Source organism: Cydia strobilella, chromosome Z, assembly GCF_947568885.1.
Source record: "Cydia strobilella chromosome Z, ilCydStro3.1, whole genome shotgun sequence".
NCBI lineage: Eukaryota > Metazoa > Arthropoda > Insecta > Lepidoptera > Tortricidae > Cydia > Cydia strobilella.
Window position 1 is genome coordinate 32,925,285 of NC_086068.1, and position 23,274 is coordinate 32,948,558.

A 23,274-nucleotide genomic window follows, 5' to 3' on the forward strand; every position below is an offset into this window, starting at 1 on the left:
GCCTTCAAAGAACTTGATAGAGAAAAAATCTGGATACCTAAACTAAAATCACAGTCACGACACACAAAAAATAGAGACGAAATACTAGAACAAGCGACAAAATTCTATACGGATCTATATGCAAAAACTGACACGAAAATTTACCTGATATTACAACATTAATAGAGTGCAACGAAACCCATAGTGACGAAGTAGAATTGTTTGATGAAACTGAAATTAGAAAAGCTCTAGAAACCTTAAAATCCAGGATAAGCCCCGGAAATGACGGTATTACAAACGACATTCTAAAAGCGTTCGCACCTATACTGCTCTCTCATCTTGCACATCTTTTTAACCTGATTTTAACTTACAAAGTGGTCCCTCGGCAATGGACAGAATCAGACATTACAATACTCTACAAAAAAAAGACCCGGCCGACATTTCTAACTACCGACTAATAAGCCTTATGTCGAGTATCTACAAATTATTCGCATCATGTCTACAGAGAAGACTTTCTTCTACAATCGAAAAACATATACCCATAGAACAAGCGGGCTTTAGAAAAGGATTCTCTACAATGGACCACATTCAAGTCATCGAACAGCTAATAGAGAAACATATAGAATTTAATAGCATCATGTACATAGCTTTTATTGATTTTCAGAAAGCTTTCGACACTATATCCCACGAAGCCATATGGAAAGCACTGTCAGAGCACAACATTCATAATACATACTCTAAAATACGTATATATCAACTCTACAAGCAAAATTAAACTCGAAAATACAGGTGAAAAAATAAAGATAGAAAGAGGAGTCAGACAGGGGGACCCGATATCACCAACTCTATTCATTACCGTCTTACACAGCATCACTAAATCGCTTAACTGGAGAAATAAAGGCATCAAAATCGACTGGAAAAGCTTAAACCATCTCTGCTTTGCAGATGATATCGCAATATTTTCGAACAAACCCGAAGAAATACAGGATTTGATGCAATCACTTCAAACAACGAGCAAACGTATCGGCCTCGAAATGAATATTAATAAAACCAAAATAATGACTAACGGAAATAGAGCCAAAATATATATCGATGCTGAAGAAATAGAGTATGTAGAGAGCTATATATATTTAGGTAAGCAAATCACATTCGAAAAGAACAGAGGAGTTAAAGAACTGGACAGAAGAATAACAAAAACATGGAGCAAATTTTGGAGCCTGAAAGAGGTCCTAAAAAGCAACCTTCCAATAAGTCTAAAGAAAAAAGTTCTAGACTCTAGTTTATTGCCGTGCTTGACCTACGGCTGTCAGACTTGGACTTAAACCAAAGACATAAGACACAAGATTCAAACTTGCCAAAGAGCCCAAGAAAGAAGCAAACTAAACTTAAAAAGACTAGATAAAGTGAGGAACACAAAAATAAGAGAGAGAACGAGAGTCATCGACGCATTAGAACACTGTCTGAAAATGAAATGGCAGTGGGCAGGCCATATAACGAGGATGAGCGACTAAAAATGGACCAAACGTATGACACTTCGGAAAGGGCCACAAGGAAAAAGAAAGTCTCGCAGACTAACCACAAGATGGGTCGATGACGTCACCGACACCGTACCGCACAAATGGCAAGAGGTAGCGCAGGACCGCTCAGAATTGCGGCGGCTGGGGGAGGCCTTTACTCGCGAAGAGGTCCACCAATCATAGTAATTAAGTTATTTTATAAAATTAATAATTAAGAATGTTAGCTATATTTTTTTTATTTTTTTAAGTATTGTTCATATTGTGTGGAATTTAAGGCTTTTTTGTTTTATTTTATTTATTTATTTATATAAACAGACAAGGTTAAAATAACGCTTTTTAAAGCCTATAGTCAGATTTTTTACACGAGCAGCCTGTGGGTTAGGTACACCCAGCGTTCCGCAAACGCTCTCCGCGTTCAGTATAATAATGCTTTCAGAATGCTGATGGGGCTGTCAAGGTTCTGCAGCGCCTCGACGATGTTTGCAGAGGCGCGCACAGACGGATTCCTTGCTATCTTGCGTAAGCGCTCAGCCTCCTTAATGCAACGAGCAAGAAGCAGTCCCAACAGCTTTCTGAAAGTATTATCCGATAGATACGACTGTAGAATATGGAGGCACCTGGTGGTTTTAACTGGGCGACCTGTATGTTGACCTGTATGGTGTTTAGTTCTTTTTTAGTTGTAGGTTAACTTAGTAAATACTAACACTAGTTAACACTAACACTAGGTAACTTAGCTTAAGACAAACTAACTAAATCTATGGATTGTTATGATCTGCAATAAATGGTTATTTAATTTTAATTTAATTTAATTTAATAAAAGCTACGTGCATGCCAAGTTTCGTGCTTTCTTCCGGATGGGACCGTAATTCAGGTTAACTAGCCGTACTACGCATACCTTTCTAACTGTAAAAATAAAATAGTTACAGGTTATCAAACATAAATTGTTTCAATTGTCCCCAGACAACCCTACTAAAATTCTCAAATGAGAATGATAAGTTGCTGTTATTGTTTCAGAGCCAATTGTGGGATGAGTTTGAACTAGAAGACGCTACATTCGCTGAATGCCGCACCAACAACGCTAATAATAGTTTTCAAGTGAGTAACTTTCTCCGATTTGCTAGATTTCTTCCGAGGTTCTCTCTATTGTAATATATTGAATTGAAACTATTGAAACAAACAATTAAACATCAACAGCCTTTTATTCCGTCGGCTGCCGGGGATCTGGAGATTTTAAGGGTCGTTCTCGGAAGTGAAAGATTGAGTGTTTAAATAGTCTTGTCGACCACGTTTTAGATACCAAATCCTAAATTTCAATAAAAAAATTAACGGTTCACGAGATTTTGTACCACTGATTCGCCCGGGATACCGCCGTTTAGCCAAAATATTTTTCGCCAAATTTCACTTCCCAACAAACTTATGGCATCAGTTTCATTTCCCAAATGAAATTTTAGCAAGTTTTTTACTTCGCAACCATTTCATTTCCCAACCCCATACTTGCGAAATGAAAATGACGTACTAGGTTGGGTTAGGTTAGGTTGGATTATGAAAATTTGCGAAATGAAATTTTGCCAAATGATAATTTGCGTAAAATAGTTTGGGAAGTAATACTTTGGGAAACGATTTTTGGCAATACATTAGTAAACCTTTCAGCTTCATCGGAAATCGGGAAGATGGTTAAATTAGTTACCTTAGACTCCATTACATACTTACATACAGGTTGACCTAATAAAAGCGTGTTAAAAACGAAGTATAGCTAGATGCCAAATTCCAACTTTCTAGGTCATTTCAAAGTAGTCACTTTTTAATGAGTGAGCGGGCGAATCGGTTTACTAATGTATTGCCAAAAATCGTTTCCCAAAGTATTACTTCCCAAACTATTTTACGCAAATTATCATTTGGCAAAATTTCATTTCGCAAATTTTCATAATCCAACCTAACCTAACCCAACCTAGTACGTCATTTTCATTTCGCAAGTATGGGGTTGGGAAATGAAATGGTTGCGAAGTAAAAAACTTGCTAAAATTTCATTTGGGAAATGAAACTGATGCCATAAGTTTGTTGGGAAGTGAAATTTGGCGAAAAATATTTTGGCTAAACGGCGGTAACCCAGCTGAAAATTTGCATACGCATGTAAGTCGGGTGACAATGCAATATTATGGTACCATCAAGCCGATCTGATGATGAAGACAGGAGGTGGTCATAGGAACTGTGTGATAAAACAACGCAACCTAATTGTGTTTGTGGTTTTTAGAATTGTCTCGATGAATATTAGTTGCCCGTGGAAAAAAATTAATAAAAAAAATTAAATATTACTTACATCGAAGTGGTCTTCACACATAAAAACATTTGTATGCGCTAAAATGCTCTTTGGGTCTCTTCGCGCTAGTTTTAACCACATTTTTCTTTTTTCGGGATTCGTTGGAACGGAAACAAACAATTTATCTGGATTTTTTATAGTCGTACTTGAACATTGCGGCACTATACACCATTTATATACCATTTTACAGTGAAATAATCAATTCAATGCACATAAACCATAAGATTTACTAAGGTCATTGACTGAGTTTACTCGCGTGTGTTTATTTATTTTGAACGCGCCTTAAACAGCGTTTAAGGCGCGTTCAAAATAAATAAACATTAACATTGTTTTTTTATATTTAATACAGGAAATTTCACGGAAATATCAATGTAGTGTAATTATTAAGTCATAAACAATCAATTAAAACCATTTTCGAAAATTAGTCAAATAGCCTATACAACACTCCCACAAGTCACCTCTGCAAAATTTTTAGGTGTTACCCTCGATTCGTCACTAAAATGGGACACCCAAATTCAATTAGTTTGCACAAAGTTAGCAGGGATCTGTTTTGCACTTAAAAGACTGTCTATTATTCTTCCACAGGCCCAAGTGCGTAGCAGTTATTTTGCGCTTTTCCATTCTGTGCTAAACTATAGTCTCTAATTTTGGGGAGTCGCGGCTGACTGGCGTCGTGTCTTTGTGCTGCAGAAATGAGCTGTAAGAATAATAGCCAACGCCCCTCCCGGCTCGCCGGCTCGACAACTATTTAAATCATTACGAATAATGACATTACCATCGCAGTACATTTTTAACATCGTGATGTTCGTAAGAACCAACTTCAACTTGTTTCCTCTTAGGGCGGGTAACCTAAGATGTTTACGAAACAGGAACAGAGGGACGCTCGAAACTACCAGCTTCAGACTGACCAAATCTGCCAAAACGACCTATGCTATGGGCCCAAAAATATATAATTCTATCCCTGAAAATATAACTGTTATCACATGATAATGTATTTTATATTAAATTGAAGAAATGGCTAATTGACAACGCCTTTTATGACGTACAAGAATGATTGGAAATGTAGAATATAATATGATATGATTTTTGTAATTACATTTTTGAACATGTGTAAATAATTTTACTTTTATTGTTTCGATGTAGAAATAAATTGAAATTTATAGCGTGTGACAGAGACGGGATGCCTAAGCGTGCGTTAGTACGAGATAGCACGCCTAGTGGGCATCTTCCCAATAGAGCTAATCTAAGTAGACCCCGGCTCGCGTATTAACAGACTAAGCCGCGGGTCAATTTATAGTAGTCGCGTGCGCGGCCATGTTTGAGCATCGCGCGGATGGCAACAGCGCTGCGCGCGAGTTTAGTTCGGTAGCCGGTACCTTTGTGTATAGACGTGTGCGCGTATCCGACCCTACGACTGATCACGAGTATCATAGCATTGAATTGTAATAGTTTTAGTAATTTTAACGTATAGTGGACTGTATTGTATCATAAACCGTGTTCTTTAAGTATAATAAACTGTTTAACTTCAGTGCCGGTTATTATTATACCTACACCCGCTATAAATTTTATTTGTTATTCTACTAATTGTAATTGTATTTTGTATTTTGACGTGTAATATATGTGCATATTATTAATAAATATGAATATGAATATGAATATTTTTATTTTCGGCTGAGAAAACTATATAAGAAGTTTTTGCAGTATTAATGGTGAGTAGGTTAGTTTCAAACCACATGCTTAACGTATCTAAGTCCGATTGTGCCTGTATCAAGGTATCCTCCATTGAATTGCCATAGTAATTAATCATTTAAAACTTCAAAAAAGATAAAATAAAATATCATCCCGTTTTATGTGCGCTAGCAACTGATACGTTTGAAGTCGGTGCCAACGCCAAGACTCTATATCTCAAACTTATTCGTCAGAAAATAAAACATGAGACCACAGCTCGATTGTTTTAGGGAATTTTGTGTCTTAGGGATGTTTTTCAAATATTGTAATATTAGATCCAATTACTTTTAAAATTTAAATTGTTTAAGGTAATAACATCAAGTCGGTGCCTCGTTCTATGCGCTGACAGTCGCGGTGAAATGGAGTCGTGGGCCGGAGCCCTGCGGGGTGCTTTGCACCGCGGGGGCGACGTCGACGATCTCATGGCCAGGCTATCATGTGGAGATCATCAATGGTAACCTTCGTAATCATGTTTCTATTAACATCTTATCAAAGTAGCTCTAGTCAGGGAACGTGTTTTTTTTCTCTCATTTTATCTGCAATCGGCTGTTTTAGATGTTCTGTCATTTGAAGGGTTTTGAGAGGTCTTCCATTAAATACGCTCTCTTGACTTTTATAGAATAGAATTTATCTTCTAGTGCCTCTGGTCTAGCTGCAGTATTTGCCACCTTTTCAGCCTACTCGGATTGTCATTGGTGTTTACCAAGTCCCTTGCAAGTTCGTTTGTATGTTTTTTAGTCGTTCTTTGTACTTAACACAATATCTGTTAACCTCCTCTTTGATCTCTGTATTCTTTGCAAACCATGGTGCACATGTTACAGCCCTTAGGACATTATTCTGAAACCTTTGTAGAATCTCGGGGTTTGAGTTACTGGCCGTTCCCCAGAGTTCAATCCCGCCGTATGTCCATATGAGTTTTATAATGCATTTATACACTAGCATTTTATTAGTTAGTGTCAGAGGTGATTGTCGGCCGATCAGCCAGTACAGGCGCTTGTAACGAAGGTCTGCTTCTTTTCTCTTTGTTCTAACATGTTAGTCTCATATCCAAGTGAAGACCAAGGTACCTTACACAAGTTTCTTGGGGTAGCTGTTCTCCTCTAAGGTTCACAGCTGGACAGTTCTCTTCGTAGTGTAAATGTTATTTGTACTGATGTATTCACATTTGGCTTTATGCTCCACTTTTCAAGCCATTCTTCTATCTTGCATAAATGAGTTTGTAATTTTTCAGCTGCTATGGTCGGGTTTACGTGACTTGCAAGACCGGCTGTATCGTCTGCATATGTTACCGTTACTACTCCTACACTACATGGTAGGTCAGCCGTAGATATTGAGTAAAGAATAGGACAAAGTACGGAGCCTTGCGGGACAGAGGCTTTGATGCTGTACAACTGGGATACTTCATCGCCAAATTTGACCTGAAACTTTCTATCTTGTAAGTAAGATCTTAATACCATATAAAATGAGTTTGGTAGTAACATTTTCAGTTTATGCAATAGTTCATCGTACCAGACTCTATCAAATGCTTGCTGGATATCCAGAAACACAGCGGCACAGTATTCCTTTTGTTCCAAAGATTGTTTTATCTTGTTTACCACACGATGTACTTGTTCTATTGTTGAATGTTGTTCTCGAAATCCAAACTGGTGGTTGGGTATGATAGCTTCTTTCTCTAGGATTGGTTTGAGTCTCCGCAGGAAAAGCTTTTCGAAAAGTTTTGACATTATTGATAGAAGACTAATTGGTCGGTAGGAACTTGCATCTGTAGGCTTTTTTCCGGGTTTGGGTATCATACAGATTTGAGGAACTTTCCATAGTCTGGGATAATAATGTATTCGCATTATGGCATTAAATAGCATAGTCACATTATAGACAATAGATTTTTTAGGTATGTGTTTCAAAACTTCTGCCGTTGTTAAGTCGAAACCAGGTGCCTTCTTATTGCTTAGCATTGTTATTGCCTCTTGTAATTCTCTTGGAGTAATAGCATGGATAGGCATTGATAGTTGTTGATCGCTTTCCAGGTAAGCCTTCACCTCATGTTTAAAGTCTGTCATTGAGCTAGTATTGGGCATAAAACCTTTGCTAAGGTGTCGCGCGAAGAGTTCGGCTTTTTCTTTGGGACTTTTAACCCATGTACCCGACAGATTTCAGTGCAGGAACAGCTTGTTGAGGCCTTTTGAATTGTGTTGTAAGTTTCCACAAGGAGTACTCATCACACTTCTTCGCCGATAGTGACAAAAGTTGTTGTTGAAATGTGTAGTTTTCATTTTCGGCAATCATCACTTTTAGTTCCCGAGCAGTTTTTTGAAACAGCCGCTTGTCCTCCAGATGTCTGCTAAGTTGCCAGACTCTTCTTCTTTTTTCTGCAAGTTTTTCTCGTATGCAAAGAGGAATGTTTACCATACGTCTACTCGTTGTTTGTAGATACGGTGTACAACGCCAAGCTGCTTCCTGTATCAAATTAGTTATATAAAATGTTGCATCATCAATATCACTTTCAGTTTTAAGCTTAACTTGCAGATTCGTTTTTTTGTAAACGTGTAACTGGAACTTTTCAGTCCAGAATTACTTGACCTGTGACCTAGAGTTACAAACGTGAAAGACCTTTTAATCATGCGCCGATTAGGTTATTTACCTACATTTTTGTTATTGTGAATATTGAACCTGTATCAGAACCAGAATCCCAGTTAAGGCAATGTTTTATCCGTTTGTAGGTACTCTGCCACACACGCCCGGCCAACGTTTTGCAACGTGTGCCGCGAACCATTCGGCGCGCTGGGTACAGCGCACGCGTTAGCCTGCGAGTTGTGCAAGTTCAGGGCGCACAAGCGATGCGCCGCGCGCGCTCCTCCTTCCTGCAAGTGGAGCACGCTCGCTTCTCTCGGTCCGCACTTAGTCGAAGACGCTGAAGGAGTAAGGTTTTTGCACTTACTTTTACTATTGGTCAAGTAGACTTGAGTAGGAGCAATGTGGGTAAGACCGTCTATCATGCAAGTCCGTCTACTCACTATAATTCTTATGTTAATATACGTACGCTACTTACAACTTGGTCGGTATAGCAGTTTTTCGTCCTAAATCCATTGCTCTCCAATGAATATTGCTAGAACGAACACAACAATCAACTTTATTCGTCTAGCTATCATCGTCATTAATGATTAAAGACATCAATGCTGGCCAGTCCAAGGTATACCCACTGAACACAACAGTTAGTAAGGGAAACTGATAATGTCCTTCCCACAAAGCGAGCGCCGGGGCGGCAGGCGACCCCTTGTTCCTATTGTTAGCGTTTGTACCTCCCCAGTACACAATATTCAACGATAGAACAGTAACGCTGTATTCATTTCATACCTAGTACTTTATGCAACTGATCTTATATATATAAATATATGTATATGTCGGAATCGTGGGCGTATCATACTATCGGCAGCACAACAGAACCTTCAATCGTGGGTGACGAGGGCTTTCAATGAAATGCAATAATCAACTCATAGTCTTTACTGAACAAGACTGATTAAAAATCATAGCACACATTGACACATGTTACATTTCTCTTCTTAAGCAAACCAGTGGATTTGACTAGGAATCGCCACCGTCGTCATCTTCTCCCGTTCGTTCTCATCAGAAGATTGATTGACAGCATCGCTTCAATTGTTCTGGATTCTATTGTTTAGGCAGCGCCGCAGCGCACTCTATGACGACTTGGTGGAACTGCGTCGAACGCCACTCAGGTGTACTGTAACACCCTAGTTTGAAGAAGAAGAAGAAGAAAGACATTTATTCCATAAAGCACACATACACAGGACAATACGATGAAATAAATAAGATGCTTAAAAAATTTAAAATAAAAAGAAGAATAGCAAAAACAAAAATAAAATTATTTACACATTAAAAACATAAAAAAATGCTCTATTTGTCAAAGATTGCGTGATAACGCCTATGAAAGGCGAAAGATGGCACAATTCAGTCATTCTCCGACATATATATGCGTATGTCCTGACTGACTGACTGACTTCAATGCACAACATGTGACATTGAGTTGGCAGCAATCAACGCTTACTCGTATAAAAAAGATTTACCCAGGGTCACAAGTGGTGTGGTGTTTTGTTCATTTGCGTAAAGCTAGTAAATGAATATTGACACTAGTAATACTGGACGAAAATATGTTGCTTCATGTGCACCGTTGGCCTTGTTGCCTAAGGAATAAAAAAATTGTTAAAAATTATTGGAAAGTCCTCGTCAGGACCGGATATTAAATTATTCAATGCTTATGTGGTTGATACGTGGTTGACAACTTACAAATAAAAACTAGATTTTTTTTAGGGTACACGAAGTAGGGATAAAAGTTTTTTTCTTTTCGATTTAACCCTACGGCGTGGGGTGTCGTTGGATAGGCCTTTCGAAACGAATAGTGGTCTTCAAGTCTGCAGTCTTCAAGCAGAAAGCATTTTCGATGAAGTAAATGATTTTGGAAATAAAAGCTCCGAAAGAAAAAATTTTATCCCCCCCTCTAACTTTTGAACCATTGGGTCCAAAAAATATGAAAAAAATCGTGAAATCAGAGCTTAATCTATATATATAAATGCACGTGTCCTGACTGACTTAGTGATCAGTGATCATCAACGCAGAGGCGAAACCACAAAAGCTAGAAAGTTGAAATTTGCACAACAGGTTACATTTATATTGTGTACAAGAAATAAGAAGGGATTTTGAGAAATTCAACCACTAAGGGGGTTAAAAAGGGGATGAAAGTTTGTATGGGGTTCAAGTTATATTTTAAGCTAGGAATTTGAAACTTCGAGAAAAGATATAATATTGAAATACAAGCAAAGTAATTTCAGCGTTTTTAAAAATTCATCCCCTAAGGTGGTGAAAAGGGGGTTAAAAGTTTGTATGGTCTAAGTCTAGTAAGCTAGGATTGAAACTTCGTAAAAATGTATTTCATTAAAAGAGAAGAATACTGATTTGAAGGTGGTAATAATGAGTTGAAAGTTTGTATGGAGATCAAACTTTAATTTTTGTATAAAAGCATTATTATTAGAATACAAGAAAAGTAATATAAGCGTTTTTAAATATTCATCCCCTAACAGGGTTAAAAAAGTTTTTTTAACCCTATTAGGGGCTTAATACATTTGAATCCATTACAAATGCTTTGAAACTTCTTGGAAAGGCATAATAGCCGATTATAAAAAAGGGATTTCGGTGCTTTTGAAAATTCAATCCCTAAGGGGGTTCAAAAGGGGATGAAAATTTGTCTTGGGGTTCAAATTTTATTTTAAGCTAGGAACTTGAAACTTATTCTAAGAATTCATCCCCCGAGATGGTGAAAACTAAGTTGAAAGTTTGTATGGAGATCAAATATTTTTGTGAGTGCGGGACTTGAATCTTTGTATAAGGGCATATTAGTAGAATCCAAGAAAAGTAATTACAGCGATTTTGAAAATTCATCCCCTAAGGTGGTGAAAAAGGGGTTGAAAGTTTGTATGGAGATCAAAAATGTTTTCAAGTGCGGGACTTGAAACTTTGTATGTGGGCATATTATTAGAATACAGGAAAAGTAATTTCAGTGGTTTTTTTTTTAATTCATTCCCTAACAAGGTTAAAAAGGGGTTGAAAGTTTGTATAGGGTCCTAATATTATTTTAAGCGTGTAACAGTTGAAATAGGTTCCACTGGTACCCCCCCGCGGGTTGCTCACCTTGTCGTGGTGGAGGGGCTTAGTAACCGTGGCTTGGTCACCCACGGTGAAGCGAAGAGGCAACCAGGGCCGGCCTGTTTGGGTTGCGGGCTGGCCCGAGGAGGACGCTCCAAGTGGGCTGGTTTAGAACCATAGACCTGATCTGGCGCCCGTGGCTTCCTTGTGGCGGGCTCGGGGGGGTCCGCTACGATACAGAATGGAAGCCGAGGAGGAAGGCGCGTCTTACCATCTGGCGCGCCTAGCGTGAAGGGCCTTCGGGCATTCGCGAAGGAGCCGCGCTCGTGGGCGGCTGCCGCCGGTGGGGTCGCAGATGACAAGCGCAAGCGTTCCTGTAACCCCACCAATAGGGCGGCGAGGCGGCATATGGGGGTTTTTTTAGTGGGTACACCGTGGGCCTCATTAGCCTAGACGGGAGTCCCACATAACCACTCGGGTCACCCCCCGCACCCGGGTGGTATGCGTAATGCATTTTTCCCTCCTAACAAAAAAAAAAAAAAGATTCCACTGGTACTCACCGGGTTTGCTCAACGCAGGCATGAAACTCTTAATAAAAAATAACCCCAGGGCGCCTTTACTGTGGGTTGTGGTGTAAATGAATAGAGGTAGATATTCTGGAGAAAGTTTTTTATTCAGCACTGGGTCACATAAATGCACTATTTAATTGTCCGCTGACGTAGGGTTAAAGTTCAAATTAAGTTTTAACTAACCTTGGTGATTCCTAAAGCACTCGCGATCACTTTACTTTACACATATGGTATCCTATACGCAGACGCCGATGCCTTCAGGAAGCAGGTCCAAGGTTCAGTCAAGTGGTGACGTGGAAAACCAGCTCGAGCACCAGACGCAGGCCGGGGCTCATCACTCGAATCCGTAATTCCGTAGTCAGGGCAACATAAGGACCCCTACAACAAGGCAAACCCAGCTGTAGAACCAAAGAAATCTTGCAAAGCCAACGTGCCAGACATTTGAGGTTATAGAATAGTACTTACAGTTTTTTAGATTTTATAATTTCATTTAAGCGATGACTTCCTCCAGTTTTTTATAGTTTTTATATTGATACGCTAGCTAGTACATATTTAATCGCCAGGGTGGTGGCGCCAGCCTCCTTCTTGAGTTCATTTTTCCAAAATCCTTCTAGCCACCACGCCGGTCGTATCCAAAAAGAACGCGTCTCCTATGTCGCACTCCAACCACAGTTGCGGATCTCACCGGAACTAATTGCTTATTAAGTTTGCTAATCTAGCTTGCGCGTGAGTTGGGTTTCAAGTGAGCTATTAGTTCCGCGAAACACAGAGAGGGCGTTATAATTAATACTAATATTTCTTTATATTTAGATTATTTAAGTATTTTTAGTGAGTATTGTAATATTTATGTTACAAGTTAGGTACTTGAAACTTCGTAGAAAGATATTTAATGAAAAGAGAAGATAACTAATTACAGCATTTTTGAAAATGTATTCCCCAATATGGTAAAAAATGGGTTGAAAGTTTGTATGGAGATCAAGCCTATTTTTGAGTGCTGCACTTCAATCTGTGTATAAAGGCATATTATTAGAATACAAGAAAAGTATTAAATCACATTTACAATCGGGTCTATCGCGAATTTATTTTGTTACCTTTATTTACCGACTTGTCGGTAAATAAAGGTAACAAACAAAATAAACTGCGGTGATTTGTCAATCAATCAATCTTTAAGTAGTATGCCTCCATCGATACTGTCGATGATTTCGCCAACGTCAAAGTGGGATCCACGTGGGATCGAAGTAATATTTCTTGATTTTCTTCAGCCAGTGTACGGTAAATAAAATTATGGGCCTCTAGGGCTCTAGCCAGACACGGTTAGAGGTAGAAAAACCAAATGCTCTTAGAGCACGACGTTGTTCGGTAGTTATATTGTTGTTGTCTCGTAAAACCGATAGCTGGATTTTACGAGAAGCAAGTGGACTACCGGCCGTTGACTCCAAAATGGTGGTTAAACACGCTTTGAGATTAATTCTCCATTCACTGCACACTACCAAATTAGAATACTGTATAATAAAGCTATCGATATTACACTTTAAACAATATTAATGAGCAGAAAACAAAGGAATTAATCACGAGGCTACTATCAAGATGGCGTTCGAACCGGAAGTCCGGTGATTTGCCATGGTCGCGGCTAACTGACGTCCCAGCCAAATGTCAAAACAGAGATTTGTGTGACTACCCGACGAAAAGTGCATTTAAAGTTTGGGGTAGACATAACATTTTTAAACCACCCACTACATACGTTACGACTCGGGGACCTCTTCGGAAAAACCGAGGGTTTTGCCAATTGTGAAATTGCGGACGAAGTTATTATGACGAATAACTACCGGAGATAAATATATTCTGAAGGACGGTCGACATTTATCGGGGCATGCCTCCGTCCCAGAGTTACTCAGGCATACGTATTATCTCCGGTTGTTCTCATCTTGCTAACGGCGGTGCTTGCACAGACAATCTCGAAGCCAGAATTATTCACCAGTAACTTGCTCTCCTATACGTCATTGTGGACCGCGAAGTGCCGTACTAATAGTACTATGCCTTATGGGAAACGGTCGAAGAGATAGTTCAGATCCGTAAAACCGCTACCAATTTTTAGTATGTTGTTGGGCATGGTACTGGGTCTCCAAAACTGCCGGGAGACAGCGGCGCCGACCATCTACTTCAGCGGAATGACGTCATCAAAATGACTCCCGCCTCGTTGCGAATATTGCATTTTGCACCCAAACTATGCATTGCACATACACGTGTGGGGTATTAAACGAAAGCCAATGAAATATTATATATTTCACTAATACACTATGTATAAAAATATACAATAGTTTAAGAGAAATTTTAAAATAAATAAAAATGATCAAAAAAAAAAATTTCGATTATTTTGGTTTTTCAACCAAACCAAAAGTCGGACGTTAAAGCAATGTACTACAAAATTAAAGCTGATGTTTCAAGCCATACACTGATATCAAAATAATCAAAATCAGACCAAAAATGTGAAAATTATTATATATATATTAAATGCATTAAAGTAAAAAAAATCGAAATTGGTCATTTTCAGGATAATTCGCATAAGCTTCTAGTATGTTATTAGCAATATAAAAAGGATCATAAAACTGCTGGGAGACAATCTCTATAGTGCCTGAGTATCAAATAATGGCGTCATACATGTGACCGCTGCCGAAATTTGCAAAATCTAAATTATAACTATACCACGAGTCATACATACACGTGTGCTATATCAAACGAAAGGTTATTAAATATATTATGATTCGTTAATACATTATTTATAAAAACAATGTATATTTTAGGAGCTACAAACAAAGAAAAAACACTTTTTTTGAGAAAAGTTCGTGTATATATATTTTATAGCTCAACTAAAAACGTTATAACAACGTTGCGTCTAATATGAAAGAAACCAGTTATTCAACTATACGTCACAGCTTAAATTTTTAATTTCTGATAAAAACTGTGGAACATAATATGAGCGCATTAAGGTAGAATTGTTGGCGCACTTTAGTTTTTTTTTGTTAGTATTAAGTAGTGCGGCTGCGACCGTATGCAATTGAGTGGAATAGATGCACCTACGCGAGACGCACGTCTTTCATTCCCTTGCCCCGCCCCGCACTCCGACCAACAGTGGCGACTGGGCTGTACCTTTAATTATTACGCGTGCAAAATAAATCAATCAGTGATCATGGCTAAAGTGACAATAGGAGCGTTAACCATGAAGTGCAAGATTGGTTAGTGTTTAAGGAACGTTTGGAACAATGGTTCGTGGCCAACGATATAGGTGCCGCGGCGGACAAGGCCAAGTGTAAGCGTCAGGCTATCCTGTTGAGCAGTCTCACCGAGGGTTCTTATAAACTGCTGAGGGATTTAGCATTACCCAAAGTCGTGGGAACCCTAGAATATGATCAACTCGTGAAACTTTTGGATGATCACTTAAAGTCTGCAAAGTGCGGGTTTGCGGAACGTAACAGATTCTATTCGTCGACTCAAAAACCTACAGAAAGTATGGGCAGCACGCATTCGTGGACTAGCGGTCGACTGCGGTTTTTCTGCCACGACTTTAGATGAAACTCTTCGAGATCGCTTTGTACTCGGTTTGACACCGGGGCACAAGCGAGATAAGCTGTTTACCATGGATATGGAGAAATTAACCATCAGAAAGGCATTGGAAGTAGCGGAGAGGATTCAGTGTGCTCGGCAGGGCGCTGCACAGGCATCGCCAGCGGCATCGAGCACGCTGCCATGTCCCGACATGCCAGTGTACAAGATGGCGTCGTTCCCACGTAGCGCGAGGCCCGGCGGCACAGGAGGCAGCTTCGGTAGCGGTAGCTTCACACAAAAACCCCAAGTGGTTTGCGCGGCTTGCGGTTATGAAGGACATGAGGCGCCTACATGCAAGTTCTCGCGTTATAAGTGCGGTAAATGCGGTTTAAACGGTCACCTACGGCGCGTGTGTCCCGGAAAAAAAGTGTATCGTCAGAATTATATAGATGGTGAATACGGTGATGTTGATGCTGGTACTGACGATGATGGTAAGCTTGTTATATATAATATTCGTTGTACTCGTGGCGAACCGATGATGGTGACGGTTCAGGTTGCGGACTATGACCTATCTTTTGAGCTGGACACAGGTTCGGCGGTTACAACTATGCCAGACAAAATGTATGCCTCATATTTTAGTAACATACCGTTACACCCGAACCACACAGTTCTAATTAGTTATAATGATAGCAACATTCCAATATTAGGTACTGTCAACCTGCCCTTTACGTACGACGGTGAGAGAGCCACGTTACAGGTTTTCATAGCACGAGACAACGGCCCATCTCTGTTAGGTAGAAATTTCATCACTAAATTCAATTTGGAAATGGTAAGGGTAAAAAAATGCGAGGTAGAAAACTTAATGGAAAAAGCGGAACGCATGTTCCCGAAACTGTTCACAGGTGGGTTAGGTTGTTGTAAAAATATTTCCGTCGATTTGCTTTTAAAACCAGAGGCCAAACCAGTATTTTTTAGATCACGACCCGTACCGTTTGCGTTAAGGCCAAAGGTTGAAAATGAGTTAGATAGGTTAGTTGGACTAGGGATATTAGTACCAGTGCCATTTTCTGACTATGCAAGTCCTGTAGTGCCCGTTTTAAAACACAACGGCAGTATACGCTTATGCGCCGATTATTCGGTTAGTTTAAATAAGCAGTTAGTGATAGAAAAATACCCGCTACCGCGCATCGAAGAGCTATTCGCAAAGTTACACGGCGGTCAGCAGTTTTCTAAGCTAGATTTGTCGCAGGCTTACAACCAGTTATTGTTGAGTGAGTCATCGCAGTTGTTAACAACAATAAACACGATTAAAGGATTGTTTAAATTCACGAGATTAGTTTTTGGTCTAGCATCGGCGGCGTCAATATTTCAACGTACGTTAGATAAAATATTATCGGGGTTAGAGGGTGTTCTGATTTTCCAAGACGACATTTTGGTAACCGGACGTGATCGGTCGGAACATTTGATGAGGCTAAATAAAGTGTTTGATAGGCTGCAACAGTCAGGTTTAGTATTGCAAAAAGAAAAATGCATGTTATTTCAGGACTCAGTGTCGTACTTGGGATTTAAAATAGATCGCCATGGTCTTCACAAATGTCAAGACAAAATAAAAGCAATAAGTGATGCAAAAACCCCAACCAATGTCACTGAACTTAAATCTTTTTTGGGCATGGTAAATTACTACCGTAATTTTGTGAAAAATGCGTCGACTATTTTAAGCCCATTACATAACCTGTTACAAAAAAATGTTCCGTGGCAATGGAGGAAAGAGCATGATGTAGCGGTATCTACCATTAAGCGCGAATTGATATCAGAAAAAACGTTGGCTCATTTTGATCCAGATGCCAAACTAATTTTGACCGCTGATGCGTCACCTTGGGGTCTTGGATCGTTTTTATCCCAAATTGGGGCCGATGGTATCGAAAGACCTGTATCGTACGCGTCTCGGTCGCTCACGTCAGCCGAGAAGAGCTATAGTCAGATCCAAAAGGAAGCAACTACATTAGTCTATGCGGTATGCAAATATCACCATTATTTGTATGGGCGATCAGTTCCTTTTGTACTTAGGACTGATCACAAAGGGTGGCCTAGTCAAGTTAGTGACTGTTTAAAGCCATTTCTCTCTGTTAGAAACGAATTAACAGTTGAAAAGCCATGCGTAACTAGAGGTCATAAGGTCGTGATTACTACTAATTGTCGTAACAAAATCCTAACGGAACTGCATATTGGTCACTTAGGGTCTAATAAAATTGGAGCAGAGGCTCGGAGCCGGTTTTGGTGACCGGGCATGTCTGCAGACATAGACAAGTTTGTTGCGTCGTGCGAAATATGTACTTCTTTACGACCGTCGCCCCCGCGTACCCCTCTGACGCCCTGGCCGTTCCCGCCACACGCATTCCATCGAGTACATTTAGATTTTTTAGGCCCTTTAAATAATAAAATGTACTTAGTTGTCATTGACGCATATTCAAAGTGGCCTGAATGTTTCGATGTTTCAAACGGTTATGGGTCAAAAGTAGTAATAGAAAAGATATGTGAGTTAATGTCAAGGTTTGGGTTGTTTCACACCATATGTATTGACAATGGCACTTCCTTTGTCTCAGCAGAATTTGAGGATTTTTGTTTGAGGAACAGAATCACTCATTTAACTTCTCCAACGTATAACTCAAGTAGCAATGGGTAGGTTGAAGCGTATGTTAAGATAATAAAAAAGCGCTGAAATCATTCATTTTGTCTGAAATAAATCCGAAATTATTCAATTGCAAAATGCACGAATTTCTGATGCGATACAGAAATTCAGTACAAGTCACCAGCAGAGGTCGTTTTTGGCCACAAGTTAAGAAGTAGATTAGACACGCTAGCTATGCATCGCCCAGCAACAGCTGACGCAGCACTCGAATGCGTTGTAAAAGAAAACCAGTTTTCGCAGTGTAAATACTACGGCGGTAAACGAATTGTTGACTTTAAAGTGAACGAAATCGTTTTAGTTAAAATGTACAGTGCACAAAAAACTATTGGGCTAAGGGAACTATAATTAATCAGTTGGGAAAAAGTTTGTACACGATCAAGTTATGTGATTCTCACAGCATTATTAAAAGACATGCTAATCAACTGTTAAAACTAAAAGGGGAGGAAGTATCACGTGATGATATGGCGACTCAACCAAGTACCTGTAACATGGACCAGACCGTATCAGAAATGCCTGCAATTATTTTGCCACCACTACAGCGAAACGTGACTCCAACTCAGCACGCTGATGCGCCGGTTACAGTGGTACCTGCTAAGGAGGAACAGGTACCGATCCCCATGATAAATACGACTCCAATTGAGCAAGGTAGCGACATATCTACGCATCACTCCGAGCAGCTAATTGCAACCAGATTAGGCGAAGGGCCTGTGCCCCCGCGCTCTGAGAAAACTGAGGCTTACCAGGCAGGACCTACATCAGATTCGGCCGGAGAAGCCGCCGATCAATTTGAGTCACCCGATTCTTCTCCATTGGCTGAGCCACCTCCCCCACGGAGGAAGCGAAACGTCGTTAGCTACAAACAATATTTTTAGGCTAAGGGTGGAGGGATGTTAGTATTAAGTAGTGCGGCTGCGACCGTATGCAATTGAGTCGAATAGATGCACCTACGCGAGACGCTCGTCTTTCGTTCCCTTGCCCCGCCCCGCACTCCGACCAACATTTTTGTACAACTTCCACAGTTTTTATCAGAAATTAAGAATTTAAGCTGTGACGTATAGTTGAATAGCTAGTTTCTTTTATATTAGACGCAACGTTGTTATAACGTTTTTAGTTGAGCCATAAAATATATATACACGAACTTTTCTCAAAAAAGTGGTTTTTCTTTGTTTGTAGCTCCTAAAATATACATTGTTTTTATAAATAGTGTATTAACGAGTCATAATATATTTAATAACCTTTCGTTTGATATAGCACACGTGTATGTATGACTTATGGTGTAGTTATAATTTAGATTTGCAAATTTCGGCAGCGGTCACATGTATGACGCCATTATTTGTTACTCAGGCACTATAGAGATTGTCTGCCAGCAGTTTTATGATCCTCTTTATATTGCTAATAACACACTAGAAGCTTATGCGAATTATCCTGAAAATGACCAATTTCGATTTTTTTAACTTTTATGCATTTGTTCTAGCAAATACCTAAATTTTGATGCATAATTTTCACATTTTTGGTCTGATTTTGATTATTTTGATATCAGTGTATGGCTTTGGACATGAGCTTTAATTTTGTAGTACATTGCTTTAACGTCCGACTTTTGGTTTGGTTGAAAAACCAAAATAATCAAAAAAAATTTTTTTTATCATTTTTATTTATTTTTAAATTTCTCTTAAACTATTGTATGATTTGGTACATAGTGTAGTAGTGAAATATATAATATTTTATTGGCTTTCGTTCAATACCCCACACGTGTATGTGCAATGCATAGTTTGGGTGCAAAATGCAATATTCGCAACGAGGCGGGAGTCATTTTGATGACGTCATTCCGCTGAAGTAGATGGCCGGCGCCGCTGTCTCCCGGCAGTTTTGGAGACCCAGTACCATGCCCAACAATATACTAAAATTTGGTAGCGGTTTCCGGATCTGAACTATATTCCCATAAGGCAGTGCACTATAATACAAGTACTTACCTGCGCCAGCTTTCAATGAGAATGTCGTGAAAGACGAGGACAAGTAAAAAAAATTAAGGGAAGGAATACCTACTTTTAATATACGTCAAAATATTTTCTATAATGATAATATCCAGAGAGGAAAATGGGGACTATCTTTGAATGGAGAAGCGGTTACGTGTTTCATTTAAACACTAACATTGATCGATTACATACTTTTGCCAGCCTGCCTGCATAAGGCCGGGAGTCGCTTTCTGTAAGTGTTTATAGGCTGCACAGATGTCGCATGCTTTCACTATACCGACTACGTCTTTATACGGGCCAATATGGTCCGAGAGCTGGTAGAAATTTGGAGTAGGTCCTTGAGGCAAGCCGAAAATTTGCCTCTAAATAGCCATAAAAAAATAAGCCAGACGATTTGGTCGGGGCTTTCTACCTGCCAGATGATCTAGAAAGTTACGTATGGCACTTACTCGCACGCAAAATTAAGTTTGTTATCCTATATAAATGTATGCTAATACAAAGTTATTTTTGTTGTGCAGAAAATTAAAGATAGAAAGGTACAAATTTGGATGTACGATGTGATTTAGTCCATGGGCCAGCCGAGATATCGGTATAATTTGGGGGTACTAAATTTCCTTTTCACAGCAGTTAGATAGATTTATTATGATGTTAAAAAACCATGATTGCCATCTCAAAATGGCCGCCAATCCAAGATGGCGGATATTGAGTTTTAAAAAATCAACCATAACTCGAGAAATATTTATCCGATTTCATTAATTTTTGTTTTAAATCATACCTCTGTATGTGTGCTTGAAATGTTGTTCTATATATTGTATCAATAAAGTCAACCGTTAATTAGTAATTAAAGAAATATTTAAAAAAATCCAATTTTTTTGTGATACTTTTTTTTTAAATCAGGTTTTTACAAAATATCTGTTACAATACAAAAAAGTTTTAAATGAGGAAAAATATTGTATTAAATTACCTTTAATTTGACGTATAACTTGTATGGGTCTGATCACTGAGAACACATGGAAACATGAATTTGATTTTACTTCCGTTGAAATTCACCCTTGACTGAATATACGCAGAACAAAAAGCTTCAGATAGAAGTAGTAGAGTACAAAAATTATGTTTTTAGTACATTTTAATAATTTTAGCCATAATTTAGTTAGAGTAATTGTAGTATGACAGTAATATTAATTTTGATGTTACAGGTAAAAACTAGTATTCGGTTTAAATAGTAATTTCTTCAGTGAAAATGTGTTCGGCTACAAATAAAATACAATATACAAATAATATATTTTAATAATTTACAAGACTAGTAGCAGGGCTTCGTTTCTTTTCGTTCATAAACCCGGGAACGAAAAGGATTTCGGTTCCGTTTGTGGTAACCGGTTAAAGAACTAACTGTTCTATTTAGATAACGTTGAGATGCGTTCGCCTTTCGTTTTTGTGGAACGAAATTAACCGGTTAAATAAATTGAAAATATCGAAGTAAGATTGAACGAGTAAGTTATTGCTATCTCTTTCACGTACGACAACGAGTTTAACCGAGTCTCCGAAAGGCTGCAGTAATCGGTAGTATATCGTTCCCCGCGAACCGTAAAATTCCGTTCCCTCTTCTTACCGGTTAGAAGATAAAACGTATTTTTTTAGTTTATCATCATCATTATATCAGCCAGAGGATGTCCACTGTTGGACACAGGCCTCCCCCAAAGAGTGCCACAATGACCGTTCTTGCGCCACCCGCATCCAGCGGACTCCCGCGGCCTTTACCAGGTCATCAGTCCACCTTGTCGGTGCCTACCCACACTGCGCCTTCCGGTACGTGGTCGCCACTCGAGAACCTTTCCGCCCCAACGGATATCGGTTCAACGTGCAATGAGCCCCGCCCACTGCCACTTAAGTTTAGCGATTCGGAGGGCTACATCGGTTACTTTGGTTCTGCTGCGGATGGCCTTATTTCTGATGCGATCACGCAGAGAAACTCCCAGCATATCCCTCTCCATTGCCCTTTGGGTGACTTTGAGTCTTCTTATGAGGCACACAGTAAGGGGCCACGTTTCAGTTCCATATGGCGTCACTGGCAACACACACTGGTATAGAAGACTTTCGTTTTGAGACACTGCGGAATATTGGACAAATAGATGTGCCGTAGCGTAGCTTCCCAAACGCTGCCCATCCGATCGGATTCGTCGATTAACATCTTTCTCCAAGTTGGACCTACCTAACTGGACAGTCTGTCCTAGGTATTTATAGTCGTCTACATCTTCAAGTGTAAAGTCTCCAATAGTAACGGGAGCTGGCTCTACATGGGCATTTGACATGATCTTCGTCTGGTCCATGTTCATCCTCAGATTAACTCGCTCGGAAGCTTTACTAAGGTAATCGAGCATCATACTCAAATCCTCTATGATCTCAGCCAAGACTACTATATCGTCCGCAAACCGAAGGTGAGTGATGTACTCGCCGTTTATGTTGATGCCAAGCCTTCCCTAGTACAAAGTCTTGAAAACTTCCTCTAATGCAGCGGTAAACAGTTTAGGAGAAATACCATCCCCTTGCCTGACTCCCCGCTGCAACGGAATAGGCTTCGAGTTCCGGTCCTGGAGTCGGACTGACATAGTATAGTTCTCGTACAAACACTTCAGCACTTCGATAATCCACTTGGCACCTCTGGAGAGATTGTAGTACAGCCCAGGTTTCGATCGAATCGAAGGCTTTCTCGTAGTCCACAAACGCTAAGCAGAGAGGCAGGTTATACTCCTCAGTCTTCTGTATTACCTGCCGGAGCGTATGGATGTGGTCTACGGTACTAAAGCCTCTTCGGAAGCCGGCTTATTCAGGAGACTTGAGAGTCATCTAGCCTGCGTGCGAGACGGTTTGTAATGACTCTTGAAAACAGCTTATAGACATGGCTCAGAAGTGAGTCAGAGTTTTAGTTCGCTTTCCATCAATTAACCGGTTTCTAATAAACTAATAATTATAACGGTTTTGGAACGACGTAAACAGGTATTTCAATACCGGTTCCGAGCCTTGAATAGTAGTATGATAGTAATATTGGTTTTGATTTGATACAGGTAAAAACTGGTATGTACCTATTCGGTGTAAAAGAAATTTCGTCACTTAAATCAACGCCCAGCCCAAACCGTTGGACCCAGAGAGCTGAATTTTTTACAATTGGTAGTTTTTATAACGTTAGTATCCACTAAGAAGGGGTTTTTCATAATTCATCCCCAAAGGGGATGAAATGAGGGTCCAAAGTTTGTATGGGGTTATATTATTAAAAAACAAGTAAACTAATTTCAGCGTTTTTGAAAATCAT

General features: G+C 39.5%; 1 protein-coding gene across 4 annotated transcripts in view; it reads left to right on the forward strand.

Moving 5' to 3' along the window:
• LOC134754152 (diacylglycerol kinase eta) overlaps window positions 1–23,274 on the forward strand; it is a 259,912-nt gene that overhangs the window by 74,366 nt on the left and 162,272 nt on the right. For 3 of the 4 annotated variants that reach the window (XM_063690255.1, XM_063690256.1, XM_063690257.1), the window contains 3 exons: window positions 2,511–2,591; window positions 5,850–5,995; window positions 8,259–8,457. In XM_063690255.1, coding sequence (XP_063546325.1) covers window positions 2,511–2,591; window positions 5,850–5,995; window positions 8,259–8,457 — 426 coding nt within the window. The remainder of the gene's footprint in view (window positions 1–2,510; window positions 2,592–5,849; window positions 5,996–8,258; window positions 8,458–23,274) is intronic. The other variant, XM_063690258.1, reaches the window with a different exon arrangement.